This window comes from Erithacus rubecula (genome assembly GCF_903797595.1).
Source record: "Erithacus rubecula genome assembly, chromosome: 1".
Lineage (NCBI taxonomy): Eukaryota > Metazoa > Chordata > Aves > Passeriformes > Muscicapidae > Erithacus > Erithacus rubecula.
The window spans coordinates 369,648-390,792 of NC_136658.1; the positions used below are offsets into that span (position 1 = coordinate 369,648).

General features: G+C 56.9%; 1 protein-coding gene across 2 annotated transcripts; it reads right to left on the bottom strand.

Annotated features, from left to right (window-relative positions):
- Nucleotides 1-1,771: 1,771 nt before the first annotated feature.
- SLCO2B1 (solute carrier organic anion transporter family member 2B1) lies at nt 1,772-20,813 on the bottom strand. Of its 2 annotated transcripts, XM_079323817.1 has the most exons (14): nt 20,716-20,813; nt 17,590-17,727; nt 17,329-17,491; nt 15,947-16,174; nt 15,167-15,265; nt 14,729-14,859; nt 10,694-10,802; nt 7,623-7,787; nt 6,353-6,545; nt 5,430-5,586; nt 4,041-4,204; nt 3,259-3,323; nt 2,314-2,434; nt 1,772-2,233 (listed from the first exon to the last, which is right to left on the bottom strand). In XM_079323817.1, exons 1-14 carry the CDS (start codon nt 20,794-20,796, stop codon nt 2,059-2,061), a joined length of 1,989 nt encoding a protein of 662 aa, XP_079179943.1. In that variant the 5' UTR covers nt 20,797-20,813; the 3' UTR covers nt 1,772-2,058. The 2 variants fall into 2 exon arrangements, with proteins under 2 accessions (XP_079179943.1, XP_079179944.1); XM_079323818.1 differs by lacking the exon at nt 2,314-2,434 and having other exon boundaries at nt 2,053-2,233.
- Nucleotides 20,814-21,145: the final 332 nt, after the last annotated feature.

Here is a 21,145-nt window from a genome sequence, read left to right on the forward strand (position 1 = left end):
AGTGCCTGTCTTTGATCTTCCCTGCAAAGTCACTCCCTTTCACCACACTCTTAAAGAGCACAGAGGACGGGATGGGGTTTATGTCTCTTTATAGAAACTCCATCAGCCCAAACTGATGGAAATTCCCAGAGCAAAAGCAGAGCTAGGACAGTTTGCAAGTGCCTTGGGTGCTTATCCACAGGGCTCTGTGCTGTGCTGGAGGGGTAACGAGGGAAGGAGGAATCCAGGCTGATCCCAAGCAGGCACTGAGGGATGTGCAGCCTGCCTGCCACCTGCAGCAGCACCACGGGCAATTAAACTCGCTGCTTGTTCTGGGAAAGGGTTTAACCAGGCCCTTTCCCCTCCTTTCTGTCAATGGAGCCACTGCTTTTGGTGGCTCGAGGGGCTTTCAGAAAGGATGCACAGACCTGAGGGGCTGCAGTGGGATGGGCAGAGAGCCATGGAATCACAGAATGGCTTTGGTTGGAAAGGCCCTGAAGCTCATCCCATTCCACTCTGCCACAGGCAAGGACACCTTCCACTGTCCCAGGCTGCTCCAAGCCCTGTCCAGCCTGGGCTTGCAGGCTTCCACGGGCAGATTCCTGGCCAAGGCCACGGCAGCTCCCCAGGGAACAAGCTGTGCTGTTGTTGGCTCCTCGTGGTGAGTGGAAAGTACCCTGGGGAGCCTTGGGATTCAGCTGAGCACAGCAGGACAGCCCTGTGAGCCAAGGCTTGTGCTCAGCCAGGAAAGAACCTTCCTCTCCACGGACTCTGGGCTGCCAGGAGCTGGAGCCACCACCGTGGGCACCGTGGGCTGTCCCTTCCCTCCTCCTGCCCCAACAACCTCGCTCCCACTCCTCTCCTGCTGCTTCAGCCACGGCTTGGAAAAGAGGGCAGTGCAAAACTCTGAAGGTCACGGTCAGCAAACGCTGCTCGTCCTTCCTTAGGTGGTTCCAGCTCCATCCCTGCAACAATCACGCACATCTCTGCCTTCCAGAAGCTTCTCTGAAGCCAGACACCACCTCTGGGTACCCTGAGCAGGGCTGTGAATCCTCACCTCAGTGAGCACAAGGCACTGCACAAAAACAGGAAGAAAACCCCAACCCAAACCCCTGAAAAATTGCAGTCAGCCTCTCAGTCTGCACTGAGGTAACTGGGTCCCTCAGAATGGGCAAGCAGTTTGGGAAACAGCTAAATCCAGTCACTTCACCACAGGCATTCTCCCTTCCACTTCCCTGCACACCCAGCCTTCCCCAGAGGATATTTGCCAGGGCGGGAGGAGGGAATCAATTTCCCCCTCTGTGTATTTCTTTTCTGCATATTTGGGTTGAACTTGCAACTTTTGTTTCTTCTACTGAATTCCATCCTGGAGCCAAAAATTACAAAGTTACCCAGTAGCAACACAATTCACTCTTGGGTGGGAAGGAGCCCCAGGATGGGAAGAATGCAGGAACTGCAGGCAGCAGCTGAACCAAAATAGCACCAGGCTGGGCTTCCACCCCGTAATTACAGACAGACCCCCCTTCAGGGAGCCAGGGGCTGGGCTCAGATGGCTCAGCCACAAGCTCTACCCAGTCTGGAGAGGGGCTCCAAGCTCATCCTCTGATCCTGCAACCCTGGGAAAAGTTCTGCCCTTCCCAAGCTGCAAACCAGGAGTGCACCCGAACTCCCACAGGCTCCAGTGAGCTCCTGTGATAAACACCGACTATCAGAAAATAAGTGCTGATAGCACAGAAAATAAGAATTGTAATGATAATCATCAGTCACGGGGATCTACGGGTTCAGTACAAACCCATTTCTTAAAAATGATTTATTAAAAAAAAAACCGCACTGCAAAACCTTTCAGGTTTATGGCTAATGCTCGCTGCTGGCATCACTGAGACAGTCAGCAGGAAAATCTGCTTGAAGGACAGGAATCCAGGAGGCTGCAGAGTCCGGTGTGTGTGAAGAACAAGCAGCAGCCCTGGGGTGCAGAGGGGCGTGTGGGGGACCCACAGCCCTGCAGAGGAGTCCATGCTGGTGGGAGATCAGCAGGCAGCCCCCGGTGCAGCACACCTGTGGCCACAGGCCGTTCTGGCGTCACACTTTGGATTCCGGGCTCTTCAGGGGGTCCCCTGCCAGCTTCTCCTTCTCCTTCTGTGCCCCTGTGCCCCCCGCCCGGCGGCCGTGCCTCTCCTGCTTGCTGAGCACGGCGTACACGGCCCCGAAGCACAGGAAGGCGCCCACCTCGAAGAAGAGCTGCAGCCCCAGGTACCTGCGTGTGCCAGAGGGGCTCAGGGGGACAGTCCCGTGCTGGGGGCAGTGCAGGGCTGCCCCTGCCCCCTGCCGCCCTACCTGTGCCTGAAGAGCGTGTTGTCGTAGTAGCTGCAGGCTGCCCGGCGCTCGCAGCGCCGCTCCCACAGCACACAGGCGGTGTCGATGGCACTGCCGTACAGCACCGGGCCCGGCATCCACGCTGCAAGGCAGAGCACAGAGCTGGGATCCCAGCACAGACACCCCAAAAACAGAGCCCAAAGCACAGCCCCGAGTGCCACAGACACCCCAAACAGAGCCCAAAGCACGGCCGCTCCCACAGCACGCAGGCTGTGTCAATGGCACTGCCGTACAGCACCGGGCCCGGCATCCACGCTGCAAGGCAGAGCACAGAGCTGGGATCCCAGCACAGACACCCCAAAAACAGAGCCCAAAGCACGGCCCCGAGTGCCACAGACACCCCAAACAGAGCCCAAAGCACGGCCGCTCCCACAGCAGGCAGGCGGTGTCGATGGCACTGCCATACAGCACCGGGCCCGGCATCCACGCTGCAAGGCAGAGCACAGAGCTGGGATCCCAGCACAGACACCCCAAACAGGGCTCTGGGTGAGTGCCACAGACACCCCAAACCACAGCCCCAGGTGGCACAGGCAGGCACCTCCTGCACACGTCAGTGACAGACACTTCACCACCAGCCCGGGCAGTCTGTTCCTGCTCACCTCCTCTACCCACTGAGCATTTATTGCTCCTTCCCACGGCTGCTGGGGCATTTCCTGGGGGCCTCCAGGGCAACATGAATTTTCCCCCTTGGAAAAGTTACTGGTGGGATGATGGAACAGGGTGTGGAGCCTGAGCTCCCAGCCCTCCTTTGTTCACATACAGAGGTGGAGCCCTTGGAGCTGCCTTGTCTCATCCCCCTGTGCAGCCCCAGACCCTGCAGGGCAGCATCTTCCCCTGCCCTGGAAAAGCTCCTTCCAGGAGCTGCCATTGCCTTCCAGGATGGTATTTTAACACACTTCAGTTTACCTAAAACTCTCAGCAGCATGAACTGTATCCCGACAGCGAATGACTTGTCTTCAGGCTGGATGCTCCTGAAAAACAAAGTGCAACACGTGCCCTCTGGCAATCCCAGCAGGATGGATGCTTCCCTTCCTTTTTTACTGGAAATCCTGCCAGACCCAGGAAGAGCTTGGAAGTACCATTTACAGGCTAGGACAGATTCCATCACAGCTTTCCCCTCTGGCTCAGCTTTACCCACTCTAGGGTCCAGCCCCACCAGCCTGGGCTCCATCCTGCTGCCACCCCACAGGCACCTTTCCAAGGATGTGGCAAGCTAGAGCCCTGATTGCCTCTCTGCACTGGGAGGGGAGGCTGCTTTCAAGCAAAGGAAGGTAATTAAACTTCTTAACTTCACACAGAGCTGCCTTCAGAAGAGCCCAAATGCTGCTCTGCCGAATTACTGCTGAGTTAAGGGTTCATCTTGTGCTGAGGTAAAGCCACAGCAGGAACAGGGTACGAGGTGCAACCCAGGGCTGGGTTAACCCAGAGCTGGTTTAACTCAGGGCTGGTTTAACTCAGGGCTGGTTTAACCCAGGGCTGGTGTAACCCAGGGCTGGTGTAACCCAGGGCTGGTGTAACCCAGGGCTGGTTTAACTCAGGGCTGGTGTAACTCAGGGCTGGTTTAACCCAGGGCTGGTGTAACCCCAGCCAGGCTGATCCAATCCCCCGTCCCACAGCTGGACTAAACCTGCCTCCTGAGCCAAGCACGGCCCCTGTGGCTGCCCAGGAGTGGGGCCAAGGTGTCCCACCTGAGGATGAGCATGAAGGAGGGCGTGTGGGACGTGCTGGCCAGGATCCCTGCCAGGCAGGACAGCACCACGAAGGGCAGCAGGAGGTGGGAGCAGCCGGTGCCGCAGGCGCCCGGGCGGGCCAGCCCCGCCGGCCCCGCGATGCAGCTGCAGCCCGTGTAGTTCTGCAGAGAGGAGAGAACACCGAGGCTGCTCAGCCAGCCACGAGCAGCTGGGAGGGAGCACTGCAGCTGCCAGGGAGAGGGAGAGGGGGCAGGATTTGTCTGCAAATAATGAGCTGTAATTAGCACTCGGTGCTTTGGGGAGAGCTCAGCGCCCCGTCCGGTGCTCCAGGAGAGATGGAGAGGGACTGGGGACAAGGGATGGAGGGACAGGAGACAGGGAATGGCTTCAAACCGACAGGGGGCAGGGCTGGATGGGATATTGGGAAGGAATTCCTGCCCAGCTGTGAGCCCCTTCACCCAGGGCTGTGTGCAGGGCAGAGCTGCAGCCACAGCCAGAGCCCAAGCTCAGGGCAGTGCCAAATCAAACACGTAAAACCTCACCTTTGAGAGAGGCTCATCAATAACTAGCAGAGCCTTACAGCAAAGAAAAGATGCCCTGGAGTGATGGATGAGGAATTTTTATCTATTTTGTAGCCACGATTATTTTTTGTTGTTGTTTAAAACACGAAACCCCTGAGCTTGTTGTTTTAAGAGACCTTTAAACAAATGAGCAGGATCTTTTGGTTGCCAGAGGGAGTGGCAGTTTGCAAAAGGGTGACCCCAGAGGCAGGGTCTCCCAAAACCTCCTTCCTGCATCCAATCTTACATGGTGCCATCTGGAAGGGCTGCAGCAAAGCTGAGCACATAATTGCAGTATTCCTGGAAACCCCTTCCAGGAAGGCAGTAGGCAATGAGTGCCAGAGGTCCCTGTACTGGCAGAGATACTGAAAAGGGTAAGAAAAGAGTAAAATTTCCAAGAAAGTGAGGGCTGGAAGAGAGAGGCATGGCTGAGGAGGAAAACAGCAGCTGGAAAGGATCTGCTGTACAAAAGGCAGGCATGGGGGGGCAGGAGAGCACACCTGGCAGAAATAATAACTGACATTAAAATGAAGAGCTGCTAATTAACAAAACGGTGCTGCAGACTGCCCAGACGGCCCCGGGCTGCCATTCCATCCTGTGGAGAACAGAGCCGCCCATCCCACACGGGCTGCTGAGGACCTTGTCTGCGTGGCAGTGCCCCTTGCAGTGCCCAGCAGGCTGGGCAGCCCCATTGCAGTGTCCAGCAGGCTGGGCAACCCATTGCAGTGCCCAGCAGGCTGGGCAGCCCATTGGCAGTGTCCAGCAGCCTGGGCAGCCCCACTGGCAGTGCCCAGCAGGCTGGGCAGCCCGGCCCGCAGGCACTCACCAGGATGGAGCCCTCGGGGAGGCTGTGGGCGCTGCTGCAGCCAGCGGAGCAGGGCGAGGTGTACTCCACGCCGTCCGAGCCGCACACCGGGTTGAAGCCCGCCTCGGGGCAGCGGCACTGCGCGCTGCACTGCAGCCTGTGCGGTCCGGACCCGGAGCTGGGCGCGAGCAGAGGGTTAGTGCCAGCCCTGGGGCATCACCGCAGCGCGTTTACAGGGAAAATGAACCGCGTGTGCGCTGAGACCGCGAGCAGACCACCTGGCTGCAGGGCAAACCCCTCCCCGTCCCAGGGGAATTCCACCGCCGCCCCAAACCTCCGCTCTGCCTGGGCAAAGCATCCCGGCCTCACACGGCTCGGGAGCCACCCCACTCCTTCATACTTGGTCCCAAACCCGGGCTCTGGGGTTCCTGCAGCACCAGCCGTGGGAGGGAGATTCCCCCCGAGGGCTGGGACCGCAGCACACAAAGCAGAGAGTTGGGAGATGTGGATCAAGCCTTGAGGGCACACCAGAAGGTCCTGCCCCCACTGAACTGCCGCAGCTCGGACGGTGTGATCCCAAGGGCTGGCTCCTGCCTGAATGATTCATCCACCACACTTCCCAAGATGAAAACTTGTGCTGCTTGTGTTTACTTTGGGTTCCACACTTGCTCCTCAGTAGGCAATCTCACTGGTGGAACTCTTCTAACCCTGCACCTAAAAACCTCGTGTGTAAAAGGTTTTACCCCCAAGGAGATCATCTGAAATGACTCCACCATGTGTGGGATAGGTCACAAAGGCTGACCTAAACCTGAGGATGCAGCCCACTCGGTGTTTATCCAGGAGAATTCCTTACTTTACCTCCATCTGCTGAGGGCACAAACCCATTTCTGGGGATGCTGCGTGGCTCCCCCCGCCCCGTGCCCAGCCCGGCGAGGCCGTGGTACCTGTCCCAGTGGGTGACACCTGCCACCCTCTGCGTGGGGCAGCCCAGGAAGAGCAGGGGGAAGGCTGTGAGCAGGCACAGCAGCATGCCCAGCACACACAGGGCGCTGCACTGCCTCAGCGACATCTGGAAGCGCTTCAGGATGGCGCCGCCCACCACGATCCCGACCATGGCCCCGGGGATGTTCACAGCACCTGGGGAAAGGCAGGCTGCACAGAGGGCCTTGGGGGGCTTGAACATCACAGTGCCACCCCTTCCACCACCCCAGGCTGCCCCACCCAGCCTGGCCGTGGACACTGCGGGGGCAGCCACAGCATCTCCGGGCACCCTGTGCCAGGACCTGCCCACCCTCCCAGGGAACAACTCCCTCCCAACACCCAGCCCAAAGCCATTCCCCCCGTCCTGTCACTGAACCTTGCTTTCCATCTCTGATCCCTAGCAGTTCCTTCTCACAGCAAAGACCCACAGCTCCTATTCTAACCGGGCTCCTATTTCCCAGCGCAGGTGATTCAGCAGGGACCAAGGTTTTTGCAGGGACTGGTGGAATAAGGCTATGAAAAAGCTGCTTTTCAAAAGCAGCAGGACCCCACAGCAAACTGGCTGCCTCATGTATCCATGCATGGAAGATGTCAAGAGCAGTGGAAAGCTGTACTTCACCCAGCAAAATGTGATTTTTCAGTGTCCACAGGAAGAAACACCAAGTAAGCCTGGGGAGGATGTTTAATTTCTGTGCAGGATTGTGCCCATTTCTGTAAAAACCCCGTTATATAAACTCCCCCATGTTCTGGGTGTTTTGGGGGGGAGACCAAAGTTCAGCTAGAGATATGCAGAGTGTTTAATTCAGCTAAGGATCAATGGGGAGGTGCTTTCAGCCCATAAATACCCACGCAAGGAAGGAATTTCCAGCTACAGAAAGCTTTTTGATCTAAAAGGAAAAGGCCAGGCAAGCCTCAGCAGCGAGAACAAAGGCCAGAGAAATTAATCAGTGGAAACCTGGAGGCAGAGGGTGAATGAAGGCTGGGAGCAGCTCAGCTGGGCCCTGCTGCAGCATTTAACCTCCTGCATCCAGCCTGCTCTGCTCGCTTTGCTCTGATCTACCCCTGCAGACCTCAGAGCCCCTTTCCCCGAGGTGCTGTTTGCTCAAAAATTGTTTTAAGCCCTTCAGTGGCAGGATCTCTGAACTCTGCCCCCGGCTCTGAGAGGGAGGCTTTATTCTAGAGCAATCCCTCCCAAGCCCATTTTTAAGGAGTCAGAAGCCCAGCGGCACTTACCGATGATCATGTTGGCCAGGGAGGCCGTGAGGGAGAACTGTCTCTCCAGGAACTTGCTCATGAAGGTGGCTAAGCCAGCAACCATGGCAGAGATGTTGACCTGAGCCAGCACCACCAGCAGGTACACGGGGTGCCGCAGGTTCCTCAGCAGCACGGCAGGAAAGCCTGAAAGGACAAGGAGAGCCGGGCACGGCAAAATGGTCATCCCTCAGCACTCTGGGCTGCAGGGCTCATCCACTCCACCCCTTTCTTTGCAGCTTTCTGGCAGAGCTTCTGCTAAAACAATTGCAGAAGTAGGGGGGAAGCCATTGGAAGTTAATTTATTTGTTTGCTGCTCTTGCGATTTTTCCTTTTCGCTTCCATCGTGCGAAACGCGTTTTTGGATGACAGGCACGAGAGGCTACAGGGCTGAACCCCTGCTCTGCAGCCCCTGCTGCCAGGGGCCTGGGGTGCCCCACTGCCCATCCTGGGGCCATGTCCCCTTCCTGAATGCCCCAAACCCCTTCCTGCTCCTCCTCTGCCCGGGCTGGCACGCAAAGGGCAGCTCCAAACAAACTGCTGATGAGTCTCCCAGGTGAGGGCTTGGGCAGCCAATGTGCTGGAGCAGAGATAAGGAATTAACAGCCAGGATTAATGCAAAGGACTGCCATAAATTAACGGTGTTAATTCTTAGCAGCTGACAAACAACTGGGACAATCTTTCTATCTGCTGCAGCACGGCGGCGCCGGGAGCTCTCTGGGGCTCGTCTGGCCTCAGATGGGGATGGATTTCTGTCCTAAATGTTCTGGGAAGAGCAAAAGGACCCTCTGTGGGTGTAGTGGACTCCTCCACGTTGAAAGGCAAAACTCCCCTCCGTGGCAGCAGCCCTTCCAGCTCAGCACTCTGCCCTCAGGTCAGGCAGCAGCCAAAAATCCTGGGGAGCTGCAGAAGGGGTACAAGCACACAAAGCATGCTCAGGACCCTCTGCAAGCTGGAGCCAGTGGGGAGGGAAGGAGCTCATTACACCAGTGGGAACACAACAGGGGACACGGTTATGGTCTGAGGTCCTAATTTGTGAAGAGTATACCTGGAATTGCTCAGCCATATTGCAGAAAGGAAACCTCAGCTTGCTTGCTGAAAAATCTCCTGAGAACCAACCCAGCCTTTTGTGGGAATCTCCCACCAAAATGTCCTTTTCCCTGGAAGTGTCTGGTCTTTTTAATCAAGCCACACCCCTTCCACCACTCCAGATCAGAGGTAAAAAGCTGAGCAGGTCCCCACTTCATGGTGAGAGCAGGCAGATTTCCATCCTCTGCAATCCCCACCTCAGCACTAACTGAAGCCTCCTCGCAGCTCCAGAGAGGAAGCTGGGCAGACAGCAAAAGATAAAATAATAATGATAAAAAAACATCCTTGAAACTACTTTTAGGGACCATAAGAAAAAAAAAAACAACCAAGTCACGAGTGCAGTGTTGCAATTGCTCTGAAGATCACCTTCAATGGGCTAATTCCCAGTATGTGCAGCAGAATCTGCACGTCCCCCCAGGTGTTTTCAACAGAAGCCTGGAAATTAGCAATGGAAATGACTTCGGGCAATCTAAATCCTACATCTTTCCTCACTGCAGGGAGACCCAGTGCCTGCAGGAGGGATGTGTGAGTGTGGGGAGCAGGGTGCCAGCCCGTGTCACGCAGAGCATCTGTGCCAGAGCCAGGAGCAGCCCTGAAGTCTTTGTGCTTCACCCTTTTTGTCCCATCTAACCATCACATACTCTCTGCCACCCCCTTCCTGGCTCTAAAAAGAGTTTTGTGTTGGACATCCAGGTGATTTCAGCAAGATTGCTCTCCTGACATAAAGCAGACACTTCATTTATTTCAGAACCGGGCTTCGGGGGATGAATTCTCAGAAATAATGGATTTATTAGCACAGCCCTGACACAGCAGCACTGCTTCAAGCCCTGAACCAAAGCTGCAGCTGGAGCAGAGTAGGATATTTCCTCCTCTCTGCACCAGGAGCTCATTTTCATTTGTGTTCCAGAGGCACAGAGCAGAGTGCTGGTGTGAAAATCCCACCTGAGCACTATGAATCTGCTCCCACGCAGCTGCTTCCATCACACAGGTTCCTAAATGACAGTGCCACGAGGTCAGGGGGAAGAAACCCCCGAGTGCCTCCTCTAATTGAGATCAGCCAACAGCAGGAGAAGGGCCTGCCCACGCCTGCCTGCCCTGCACTGACCTTCACAACACGGAGAATTTCCAATAAATTAACCAGATGATATCTGGGAAATATGGGGGAAGCTGACAGGAGTGCCTTCAGAGGGCCACATTTCACAAGCAGCTGTCAAAGTGCAGAGTATTTAAAAAACCCAAACATCCCAACCATTAGCAGATGCCTCCAGAGACTAAAGCCCTTCAGCACAAGGAGCCCACTCATTTCCAAACAACTCAGTTGCACTGGGTTCAGCTCTCCCTGTGGGTTTGAAGTGCTCAGAGCCTGGCCAAGGCAGCAGGACTGGGGGTCAGCCTGGCTTGGACAGCCAGGTCAGCCTGGAGGAGGGAGTCTGATGAGGCTTTTTGGGGATGAAAAGTGGCCAGTGCTGCCATGGCTCTGATCCCTGCCGTGGCCTGAGGACTGAGCAAGAGCAGCTGGATGCACCCAAACCCCTCTGACTGAAGGGCTCTCTCCCTTCCCACAGCTCTGCTCCAGGCTCACAGCTGGCACCCTCTTCCCTGCCTGGATTCGGCTCTGGTGAGATTCTGGCCTGATCCCTACTGCCCATGAGCCATAAATCACAGTGACAGAGGGGTTCCAGCCCCTGCCACGGGCAGGCAGCTCCGAGCCCTGCCAGCCTGGCCTGGGACACTCAGAGTGACCCAGGGCAGGTGCTCGGCTGGCCCCAGGAGGGGCAGGGCAGAGCGTCAGGCTGAGCACACCTGCAGGGAGCAGAGGGGCTCAAGGCAGCTCTGAGCCTGAGTGCAGGGCAGGGCTGGTGCAAGAGCTGGCTGAGCTCAGGGGCAGTGTGCCTGTCCTGGCAGGGCCCAGCCTGGCCCTGTGTCCCTGCAGAGGGGCTGTGCCTGGGGGTTTGCACACTTACGTCTGATGAAGGCCGAGAGGGACAGGCTCTCCGTGTGCTGGCACCCCGGCCTGAGCTGGCTCAGCATGTCCTCCCTCCTGCTGCTGTCTCTGTCCTTCCCTCTCACCACCTGGGGACACACAGACTGTCACTGCCACAGCTCCTGCCCTCTCTCTCCCAAACGTGGCACACTGTGTCCAGCTGCTCCCTGCCCACAGCACCTGCCTCCAGGGGGGCTGGCAGCACCCACCACACCCTGTGCTCTGCCAGGAGCTCTCCCAGCTCTGCTGGCACTGCTGACACCCTCCATCAGTACCAGCTCCTCCCTCAGGGATGGGGTTCTGCCCCAGGGCTCTGTGTGGCACATCACAGGCACCCGAGGAGGGACGAGCTGGATCCCACCTGCACGGCTTTGGGCACTGCTTTGGATGGAGGATGAGCTCTGTGCAGCTCCTGCAGCAGCCTGAGCTGCACAAGAGCCATGCAGCAGCAATTAGAGCCCTGTAATGGGCAGGAGGAAATGGGAGCTGTGGGCTGGAATGGCCTTTGCTGAGAGTGGCCATTAGACCACAGCCAGGCCACAGTGTCAGTGCTCGGGGTGCCACCTGCCCTTCCAAAGGCCAAAGCAATGAAACTGCTTTCCTGTTTGGCACTGATGCAGCTCAGCCTTTCATACATTTTTCAAATGCAAAGATAAAATCTGGCTGCCTTTCACTTTTCAATTGTGTTACAGGGGCTCTTCTCCCTGCTCTGAAACTGCAGCATTTTCCAAAAATACATTCAAGCTGTTCCTGACTGTGCCTTCCTCAGCTTCCAGCTGTTTGGGCTTCTGAGAGTCAACAGCCTGCACGCCCAGACAAAGCCCCAGCTCCCCCAGCTCCCCCAGTCTGGGATGTCCCTGAGTGTGACCCTTGCAGAGGATGTTTCTGTGCTGGCTCAGGAGCAGCAGCTGCTGCCCTCACACAGGGCAAAGCTCCTCTCCCCGTGCTGCCTTGGCCCTGCTGTGGCTTTTTTGCTGCCTGAAAGGATCAGAAAACACCTTCCTCTGGGATGAAGGAGAGCAGGGGCAGAAGGAAAAACAGGAATCCTGCCTGCTTGCTGGGGATGGTGCTGGGATGGTGCTGGCTGCACCAGCAGAGATGCTGCATGCCCTGAGCAGGATGCTGTGCCCCTGCCACAGGGCATTTTGGCAGTTCTCCCAGCAGAAATTTGTCAGGCTGGAGCTGGAAGCTGCACTAACAAGGGCTGGCTGCTCAGCCCTGCCCCAGCATCATGCCAAGGAGAAGAAAACTAAGCCTGTAAAATACCCCCACTCTTGGATTTTCCAGGATATTCCTTAAAGGACTCAGCTCCCTGGTGCCACTCATGTTTTTACAATGAGATTTTGTCTGTGTAGAAGACTTTTCCCAGCAGCTGTGGCTGCCCCTGGATCCCTGGAAGTGTCCCAGGCCAGGCTGGAAGGGGCTTGGGGCACCTGGGACACTGCCACCCTCACAGGGGATGGAGGAGGCAGACAGGCTTTGGAGGAAGGAGGATGAAGCTCCCACACACTTTGCACCAGGAGGAGCATCCCAGCCTGGCCCTGGCCTGGGGAATTCCCCATTTCCCTGCACAGACATGAATAAATCCAGGGATGGCTGAGCAGGGCTCTGCAGGAAGGGAAAATCAAAGCTTTTCCTGCCAGCTCTGCTCTCCCCACCTGCCACTGCACCTGTGAGAAGGGCAGCCAGAGGTGCCAACAGCCTGGGTTTATCCAAGCACACCCTGGAAACGGGGATGAATGACCCCCTCTGTGACAGAGAGGTTTTCTTGTTTATTTTGAGGTGTCTGCAGAGTTTCCCTCTGGCTGTGAACAGAACCTGGCACTCCTGGCTCACTGAAAAGTAAGGTCAGAGAAGTTATTTTCATATTAGACAAACAAAGTGCAAAACCTCACAGCTTGGAAGAGAATTATTTTCCTTTTGACAAGGTCAGGCTCCCTACAAACACTTCATTATGCCTCTTCCAGAGTGTGGGTCTCTCCAGGGACCCTGTTTCCAGGAGTGTTAAAATAACCAGCTGGGGGGCACCTTGCTCCCACCAAAGGGGAGGATTATTTTTAGCTGCTGTTTGTGCCTGTCTTTAAAGCTCCCTGGGGAAAATCCAGCTGTAGAGAACAGCCCATTGCTGCAGCCTGTGCTGCCTCTTGGCCCTCTCTGCTCCTTTGTTCCTGTGCTCCTAGACTGCTGCTTTGGGAGCTTTAATGAGCCACCCAGAGCATCACAGTGCCTCTTTCCAGAGAAAGACCTTGATTTCCAGCACCTCATGGTTGGAAAATTCAGGTTTCACCTAGGAGAGTTGGACAGGGAGGGACAGGACAAGGGGGAATGACTTTAAGATGAAGGAGGGCAGGATTGGATGGAATACAGGGCAGGAATTGTTCCCTGTGAGGATGGAACAGCCCTGGCACAGGTGCCCAGAGCAGCTGTGGCTGCTCCTGGAGCCCTGGCAGTGCCCAAGGCAGGCAGCAAGCTGGGATATATAAGAGCCTCATCCTCTCATCCCCTTCCTGATTTCAAACCTCTTGGCTTTGCCATGATCAGCCCTCAACAGGATTATTGAGGATGCTTTGGTGCTAGAGACCAACTGACAAGCAGCAAAGCAGAGAAATAAAAATGTTCTGCATTTGGAGTGACTAATTTACAAAAAAAAAAAAAGATCAAAAGAGCAGCCCCACACTATCATTAATGTTAACACGAGCCATTCCAGGAACTTCAAAGAAAGAACTCATCAAAAAAAGGTAAAGCTGGAATGTGGCTGTGGAGTGAAAAATGTAGATGTGTCTTGGCTAGTGGCAAAATTTCTGCAGAGATTTTATTTGGATTTTTCAAGCAGGCTTTCTTGCTGCTGCTGCTGCCCTGTGGGACAGGCGTGTCTGGCCCTCCCATTCTGCAAGGAGGGCAGAATTTGGCTATTGACTGTACTTTCAGATTACTGTTATTATTTTCCACTGTCAGTAGATCCCAAGAGCTTTCTGAGGGAGATGGGAAAATGAGGAGAAATCCAAGGATTCCCGAAATTCACGTGCTGCAGAGGGACACGTGGGTGCTCGGCCACGTGGGAGTGCTCCCCACAGATCCCAGCCAGCAGAGCAGGGTGAAATCCTCCTGCTCTTTTCAAAATCAGTTTCCAGCCACCCCCTTCAACCCTTGCAAACTGCTCAGAGTGCAGCAGTGCCAGGAAGTGCAGCTGTTTTGGCTGGAAGAGCACTGTTTTCTCTCAGGGGGTGTTTATGACATTAATATCCCATCAGCCCAAATGAAGAGCCCTTCCCTAAGATGGAGCAGACCCTGCTAACACAGACCTTCCCCAAGGCTGCAGAGCAATGCTAACCCAGCCTGCCCCTCCATCACCTCACAGAAAATCACTGCACCCCCAAGCTGAGCTGGTAGAACAGGTCAGGGAGCCCCAAACCTCCACTGGCTGCCGTGGAGATTCAGGCAGGGTCAGGAGAAGTGAAGGATGGCTCTGCACCAGGGCACAGGCTTGTTGAGACAGGAAGGTTTGGCTGCTGCCTCAAGGTAGAGCACACCTGGAGGGCAATGACAGCGCTGAGAGCAGGGCCAAGGGATGAGCACAGGCTCTGTGCTGAGCGTGTCCCAGCAGCTCCAGCCGCAGCAACGCCTCCTGTGCAAGCACAGCTCGTTCTGCTGCACTGCTGGCATGTGCAGGGGGGACTGCTGAGCTGTGCAGGGCCTGAGTGCAGCTCTGCAAAGCCCTGCCCTGCCCTGCCCTGCCCTGCACTGCCCTGCACAGCCCTGCACTGCCCTGCACTGCCCTGCACAGCCCTGCTCCCAGCTGCTGCACAACAGCTGTCCTCAGCTGCCCGAGGATGGAACTCCAGTGCCACCTGCAAAGTTCAGCTCTGCTCCCAGACCTGCCCTGCCAGAGCTGGCTGCCCTCCGCCTGCCTGGCAAAGCTCTGCTGAGCAGGACCGTGGGGCTGCCCCCTCCCCTTCCCAGCAGCAGAGCTGCCAGTTCCAGTGGGCTGCACTGGTGTGTGCAGGGCCTCTCCTACCTCCTTGGGCATCTCCCGTGGGAAGAAGAAGTAGGGCAGGGCAGACAGGGCCACCAGGCTGGCGGCCACCAGGAACCCCAGCCACCAGGCCCCCACCCAGCGCGGGTCCCTGCTGGTCAGCTGCACCTCAGCTGCAACACGAGAGGAGAGAGAGGCCCATCAGGGCAGTGCTGGCCTGAGAGGCACCCAGGGCACCCCAGCACCCTGCGGCCCCAGGGGCTGGCTCTGAGCAGCGCTGGCCCCGACCATCCCAGCACCAAATCACACTGCCCTGTCTCCCTCCTATTCACTGCTGTCCCAGCGTGTCCAAAGAGCCCTTTGGAGGGAGACAGCAGGGACAGGGATGCCCTGGCTGCCCACCCTGCCCCAGGGCACAGGGTGAGCCCACAGGAGCCCGGAGCCCCCCGTGCTGCAGAGCCCCTGCAGGACCCCCCTCACCTGCGCTGACTTTGTCGATGTCCACGTAGAACCTCAGCATGGCAGAGCCCAGCAGGAAGGCCACCCCTGGGCCAACCACCGTCAGGGAGAACAGGATTCCTGCAGAGGGACACGGCTCAGCCCGGCCACGGCAGCCAGGGGACAGAGGGGCCTCCTGTGGCACCAGGCTCTGCTCTGCCTGCCTGCTGCACAGCTGCTTCCCTGGCAGCTGCCTCATCTGCCACGAGCAGCCCCCTGCCCCATACCCCTCTCACAGGGGCAGCTCCTCACCCAGGGGCAGGGGCAGCTCCTCACCCAGGGACAGGGGCAGCTCCTCACCCAGGTACAGGCAGTTCCTCACCCAGGGACAGGGCAGTTCCTCTCACAGGGGCAGTTCCTCACCCAGGGACAGGGGCAGTTCCTCACCCAGGTACAGGCAGTTCCTCACCCAGGTACAGGCAGTTCCTCACCCAGGGGCAGGGGCAGTTCCTCACCCAGGGACAGGGGCAGTTCCTCACCCAGGTACAGGCAGTTCCTCACCCAGGGACAGGGCAGTTCCTCTCACAGGGGCAGTTCCTCACCCAGGTACAGGGAAGTTCCTCACCCAGGTACAGGGAAGTTCCTCACCCAGGGACAGGGCAGTTCCTCACCCAGGTACAGGCAGTTCCTCACCCAGGGACAGGAGCAGTTCCTCACCCAGGGGCAGGGCAGTTCCTCACCCAGGGGCAGTTCCTCACCCAGGGACAGGGGCAGTTCCTCACCCAGGGGCAGGGCAGTTCCTCACCCAGGGGCAGTTCCTACCCAGGTAGAGGGGCGAGTTCCTCTCGCTGGCGAAGTCGTCGATGTAGGAGATGCCGAAGGGCTGGATGGGCACCCCGCCGATGCCCAGCAGTGCCTGGGCCACGAACATCACCAGGAGCACCTCGTGGTTCTCCCTGGAGGCCTGGGGGGCGCAGCTGGCCTGGCTGAGGTTGGCCCAGGCCCCCGGGCCCCCGGGCTGGCACAGGTCGGTGACATTGCTGGAGGTGCCTGTGGTCACAAGGGGACAGCCTCAGGAGCTTGGTCTGGACAAAGAGCTCTCTCCAGGCACTGCAAGGGGCTCTGAGCTCTCCCTGGAGCCTTTTCCAGGAGAACAGCCCCAGCTCTCCCAGCCTGGTTCACAGCACAGGGGCTCCAGCCCTGGAGCTGCTCCGTGACCTGCTCTGGATTTGCTCCAGCAGCTCCACATCCTTATCTTATCCTTAGCCTTACACAGCAGGTGAAAGGAAACACTAAGAAGGTGCAAAGATCATTGCCCTGATGTTCACAGACATGGGTTCGTGTGCCACAGAAAGCCTGCAAGGCTTTTCCTGTTAGGGAAGTGGAGCTGAGGTCAGTCCCAGGACCTTTGATAGCCCTTCCAGTGCACCTGCAGATTCTGTGAGCAGCTACCCAGGAAATGAGGACTCCTTTTCCTCAGAAAAGCTGCCCAAGTGCAGCCTCTTCCCCAGAACCCTGGGCAGGGGCGTGGTGGTGCTGACAGCAGGATTTCCATGCTGATAGCTCAAATCCCACGGAACTCAAGTGCTCGGACACAGGGCCACCTGCAGCAGCACTGCTGAAATACCAACTCATTCTTTCCAAGCTGGCCCCTGTTTGCAGCCAGCTGTTTTTCACCTATTCAGCCTTCCTTTGGTGTCTGCAGTTGCCTGAATGTGTTGCATTCCCCCTGGTGAGCCAAAGGAAAGCTGCCCAGTGGAGGCTTCTAGAAGATGCACTGGAGTTTCATGGCAGAAACTGGAAAGGTAGCAAATGACTGGTTTTCTCCTTTCTTTCTTTTGTCATCCCTTCATTTTCCTTCAGGGAGAAGATCCCAAATTCACCATGTGATTTAGACCCTTGTTTCTCAAGGGAGGCAGATACTCTGGTGGGGTGTAAAACCTCAAAGGCAGCCCAGCCAGACCAGGGGAGGCAGGTGAGTTTGGATGTGCAGCTGACAAGGGGAATCAATGGCCAGTGTTTTGATTGTTTTCCTGCCCTTTCCCATGGTTCCCACATCCCTTGGCTCTGCTTTCCACTCGGGGTCGAGACGATTCCATTCTCAGAAAAACAAAGTTTCTGGGGGAGAAGGCACCAGCCAGGCGGGGTGCTGGCTGCCCGTGCAGGCTGGGGTGAGTCTGGGGCGCTCCTGGCGCAGCACTCACCGGGCACGGAGCGGTCGTAGCCGTAGGGGCCGGTCAGGAAGTGGGGCAGAGCCATCAGCAGCCCGGCCAGGGCCACCAGCAGCGCCCCGGCGCCGATCAGGCGCGGCCGGTGCACGCGGCTGCCCAGGTAGCTGACAAACACCAGCAGCACCGTGTTCCCCACCTGCAGAGACAGCAGAGGGGAGCAGGGGGACAGGGCAGCGCTGGGACAGGGCTGGCACAGGGACAGGCACAGGGACAGGCACAGGCCAGGCCCCTCACCTCGTTGAAGGAGGCCAGCAGCCCCGAGGTCTGGCTGGAGAGCCCGTAGCGTCTCTCGATGGTGGAGATGGAGCTCTTCAGGTAGCCCGAGACCAGGAGCTGGGAGAGTTGCAGCAGCCCGTGGCAGCACACAAAGAACTGCCAACACACACAGAGAGAGTCCCCAGAGGGGCACCCAGAGCTGCAGCACACAAACTGCATCCCCCGAGGAAGGCACCAGTGCCCAGCATGAACCTCTGCCCACAAGCCTTGGAAAATCACCAGGGAAATCTCCTGGAATTAGTCAGAGCCACCGAATCGCCCTCTGCCAAAAGTAACAGCAGTATCTGCAAGGAGGCTGTGATTTCCTCAGCTGGGAAGTGGCTTTGGACATGCCTTGGGTTGGGGTGATGCCTGTTTGTGCTGGCCCAGTCCCCAGGATGCAGCAGCAGAAGGGAGGTTGCACAACACTCCTGCTCCCATTCAGCCAGAGGCAGGCAGCCATCCCCAGTGCTGGAGCTCTTCTGGGACAGGAATGAGCCCTTCCAAACACAGCAACAAACAACTCCTTTAGAGAAAGTCAGCAGAAGGTCAGGGAGAACAACTCAGACTGCTTTTCTCTCCTTCTCACAAAGCCCGAGATGTAAAACACATTTACTCTGGAAAATATGATGGTTCTCTTCCACTTCCAGAAGAAAACCTTGTCAAAGTCCCCTCCCAGGCTCACCACTGCAACGTGTCAGGACTGGGGACATGTCACCCAGCCAAAGGACAGCGTCCCCAGAGTCAGCTCTGCTGAAACTCCTCCAAGTGTCTGGCTGTGTCCAGGCTCTGCTTCCTGAACACATCAGCTCAGAAGGAAAGGCTGGAAGCAGATCTGCTTGTTCCAGGCATCCAGCACACACCCCCTGAGTGCCAAATCCAGGAACCTCCAGGGGCTCACAGCAGCTCATCCCTGGCTCTTCAGCTCAGAATGGGGTGGGATCTATTTCATTCTGCCCTGTCTGGGAGGAGTGAAGCACAGAAGGAGAGATGCAGTGGCCTGGGCAAGGACTGCAGGGGCTCTTTGCTCTCTCTCAGCCATCAATTTTTTGTCAGGAGAAGAAAGAACAGATTTTCCTGGCCTTTGGACCTGCTGGCCAGGTGGGACTGATGTGCTGGCCCAGCAGTGACCTGGGCTGGCAGACACCAGGCTTTCCCAAGTCAGCAGGACAGAGCACAGCAGCAGGAGCAGCCCCAGGGCTGGGTGCTCCTGGATGGGAGCCCAAGCTCAGCAGCCCAGCTTTCCCTGGAAGGGCTGAGCCACGCTTGCAAAGCCTTCCCTCTACAACCATGGAAGAACAGCAGCTCAGAGAACCCAAGCACTGCTGCTCCCACCTCACACGTGCAAGAGAACAGAGAACCACCCTCCATCCTGTGCAGCCAGTGAATCACAGGCCTGGGAATTGAACACCAGTATCTCCTCTCCTGGTGGAATGGAAGAAAAGTCCCTCTTACAAAGGCTGCCTGTGTCTGTAGTGTTGATTGTGCAGCAGGAAACAGCTGGAACCACTTTGGCTGGGCCTGGAGCTGGAAGGGAGCTCAAAGCTCATCCAGATTCACTCATTCCATGGGCAGGGACTCCTTCCAGTGTCCCATGGCTCCAGCCCAGTGTCCAGCCTGGCCTTGGGCACTGCCAGGGATCCAGGGGCAGCCACAGCTGCTCTGGGCTCCTGTGCCAGGGTCTGAACAATTCCTGCCCAATATCCCATCTAAATCACAATGCTCCTTGAAGCCAAACAAGGTGGTTTTCAGTCCCTTAGTTGCATTTGGACATGTGGTGCGTGGTTTTTGTGGCACGCTCTCTGGAGATATAAATATACATAAAAACTGCAGAGCTGTGAGTTTTGGCCCTTCAGCCACTTCAAACACATCCGAGCACATTGTGCAACGGCTCTGTGTCTCTGCAAGAACATTCAAACCCCGGGATGGAAGTTTTGTTTTCTGAGGAAGTCATTTAGAAACCGGACAGGGTGGCCTAACTTCTTGAAAAACCCCAAGGGACGAGGGGAAGCATCCCGTGCTGAGGATAATCATGTCCTTGGTGACAAGAGCTTCCTCCACAGCTGCCCGTGGCAGGGCTTGCAGCAAGAGGGTCTTTAAAGTCTGGGATTTCAGGATCTGCCTTCAGAAATGCACCTTGATTCTGCTCACAGGCCTGCCTCTCAAAGGTTTTATCTTTGAACCCCTTTAAACCATCTCCTCAAGGAAAAATCAGTGGGGTCTTATTGGTAAGATAACCTTTTGGCAAGTAAAGGAGAACCAAACAAACCCCAGCAGACAAAGAGCAGCTGAATGGGCTGGAGAGAGGATTGGGGAAGGAGCCCCAGGACGTGGCTCTGTGTCTCTGGTAGCCTCTGCCTCAGTGAGTCACTGCACCAGCATTTGTAGAAAACCCTCAAACCCCCAGATCTTCCCCACAAAAATGACAGAGAAATCCTGAGCCTTTAAGACTGACTGTCATCCTTTGGTCTCTGGCCTGGTGAGATTCTCTAATGAGCCAGGTAATTGGCTTCCAGCTACACTGAATGTCCTAATAAACTGACACCAAGGCTGCCACTGCTGATAAAAATGAATTATTGAGCCAGAAGGGACTGGAGCAGATGCTGCAAGACAGTGGGAGCCATTCCAGGTGCAGCCTGTGGTTCTGCAGAGCTCCTCTAACACTCACCTGGAGGGTCTGGGATCACACTGAAGCCAGGAAGCCTCCACACTGACAAAGGCAGGGCTGGGTGGGATTTTGGGCAGGAATTGTTCCCTGGCAGGGTGGGCAGGGCTGGCACAGGCACCCAGAGCAGCTGTGGCTGCCCCTGGATCCCTGGCAGTGCCCAAGGCCAGGCTGGACACTGGAAGGAGTCCCTGCCATGGAATGGGTGAATCTGGATGAGTTTAAGGTCCCTTCCACCCATCCCATCTGGAGTCAAACCTGCACTGAAACATTTCTGTGCTGGAATGGAGACAGCCCCAAAGGCACCTTTGCCATGGGGAGCACAGGGGGCATTGTCCAAACACTCCTGGCACCCAGAGAGGCTCAGTGCCTCCTGCAGGAGGCTGAGCTGCTCCTTCCCAGGCTCTGTCCAGGGCTGCTGGGCCAGCAGGGCTGTTTACCTTGATGCTGAGGAAGGGGCTCCTGCAGAGGGTTTTGCTGGCCATGTCTGGGTGGCTGCTCCTGGGAGCTGGGCTTGTCATCCCGTCAGCCTGCCAGAGAAAAACACTCAGCACCACGCTCAGTGCCAGGGTGACATCCCTGCCAGTGTGACGGGCACAGGGACAGCGCCGGGACAGCAGCTGGCAGAGCTGATGGCTGTGCTGCCATCCAGAGGCGCCTGGGCTGCCTGGAGGCACGGGGAGGAGGGACCCTGCACAAACAGGCTTACAGAGGGATCTCAGCTGCCTGGAGGCACAGGGATGGAGGGACCCTGCACAAACGGGCTTACAGAGGGATCCCAGCTGTCTGGAGGCACAGGGATGGAGGCATCCTGCACAAACGGGCTTACAGAGGGATCCCAGCTGCCTGGAGGCACAGGGATGGAGGCAC

Excerpts from the sequence above, each read along its gene's own strand:
- SLCO2B1 (XM_079323817.1), bottom strand. The coding sequence starts at position 20,796 with ATGACAAGCCCAGCTCCCAGGAGCAGCCACCCAGACATGGCCAGCAAA. Across the intron at positions 4,205-5,429 it reads TCCCCGAGGGCTCCATCCTG|AACTACACGGGCTGCAGCTG; the intron begins GTGAGTGCCTGC and ends TCCTCTCTGCAG. Across the intron at positions 2,435-3,258 it reads CATGCTGCTGAGAGTTTTAG|CGTGGATGCCGGGCCCGGTG; the intron begins GTAAACTGAAGT and ends TCTGCCTTGCAG.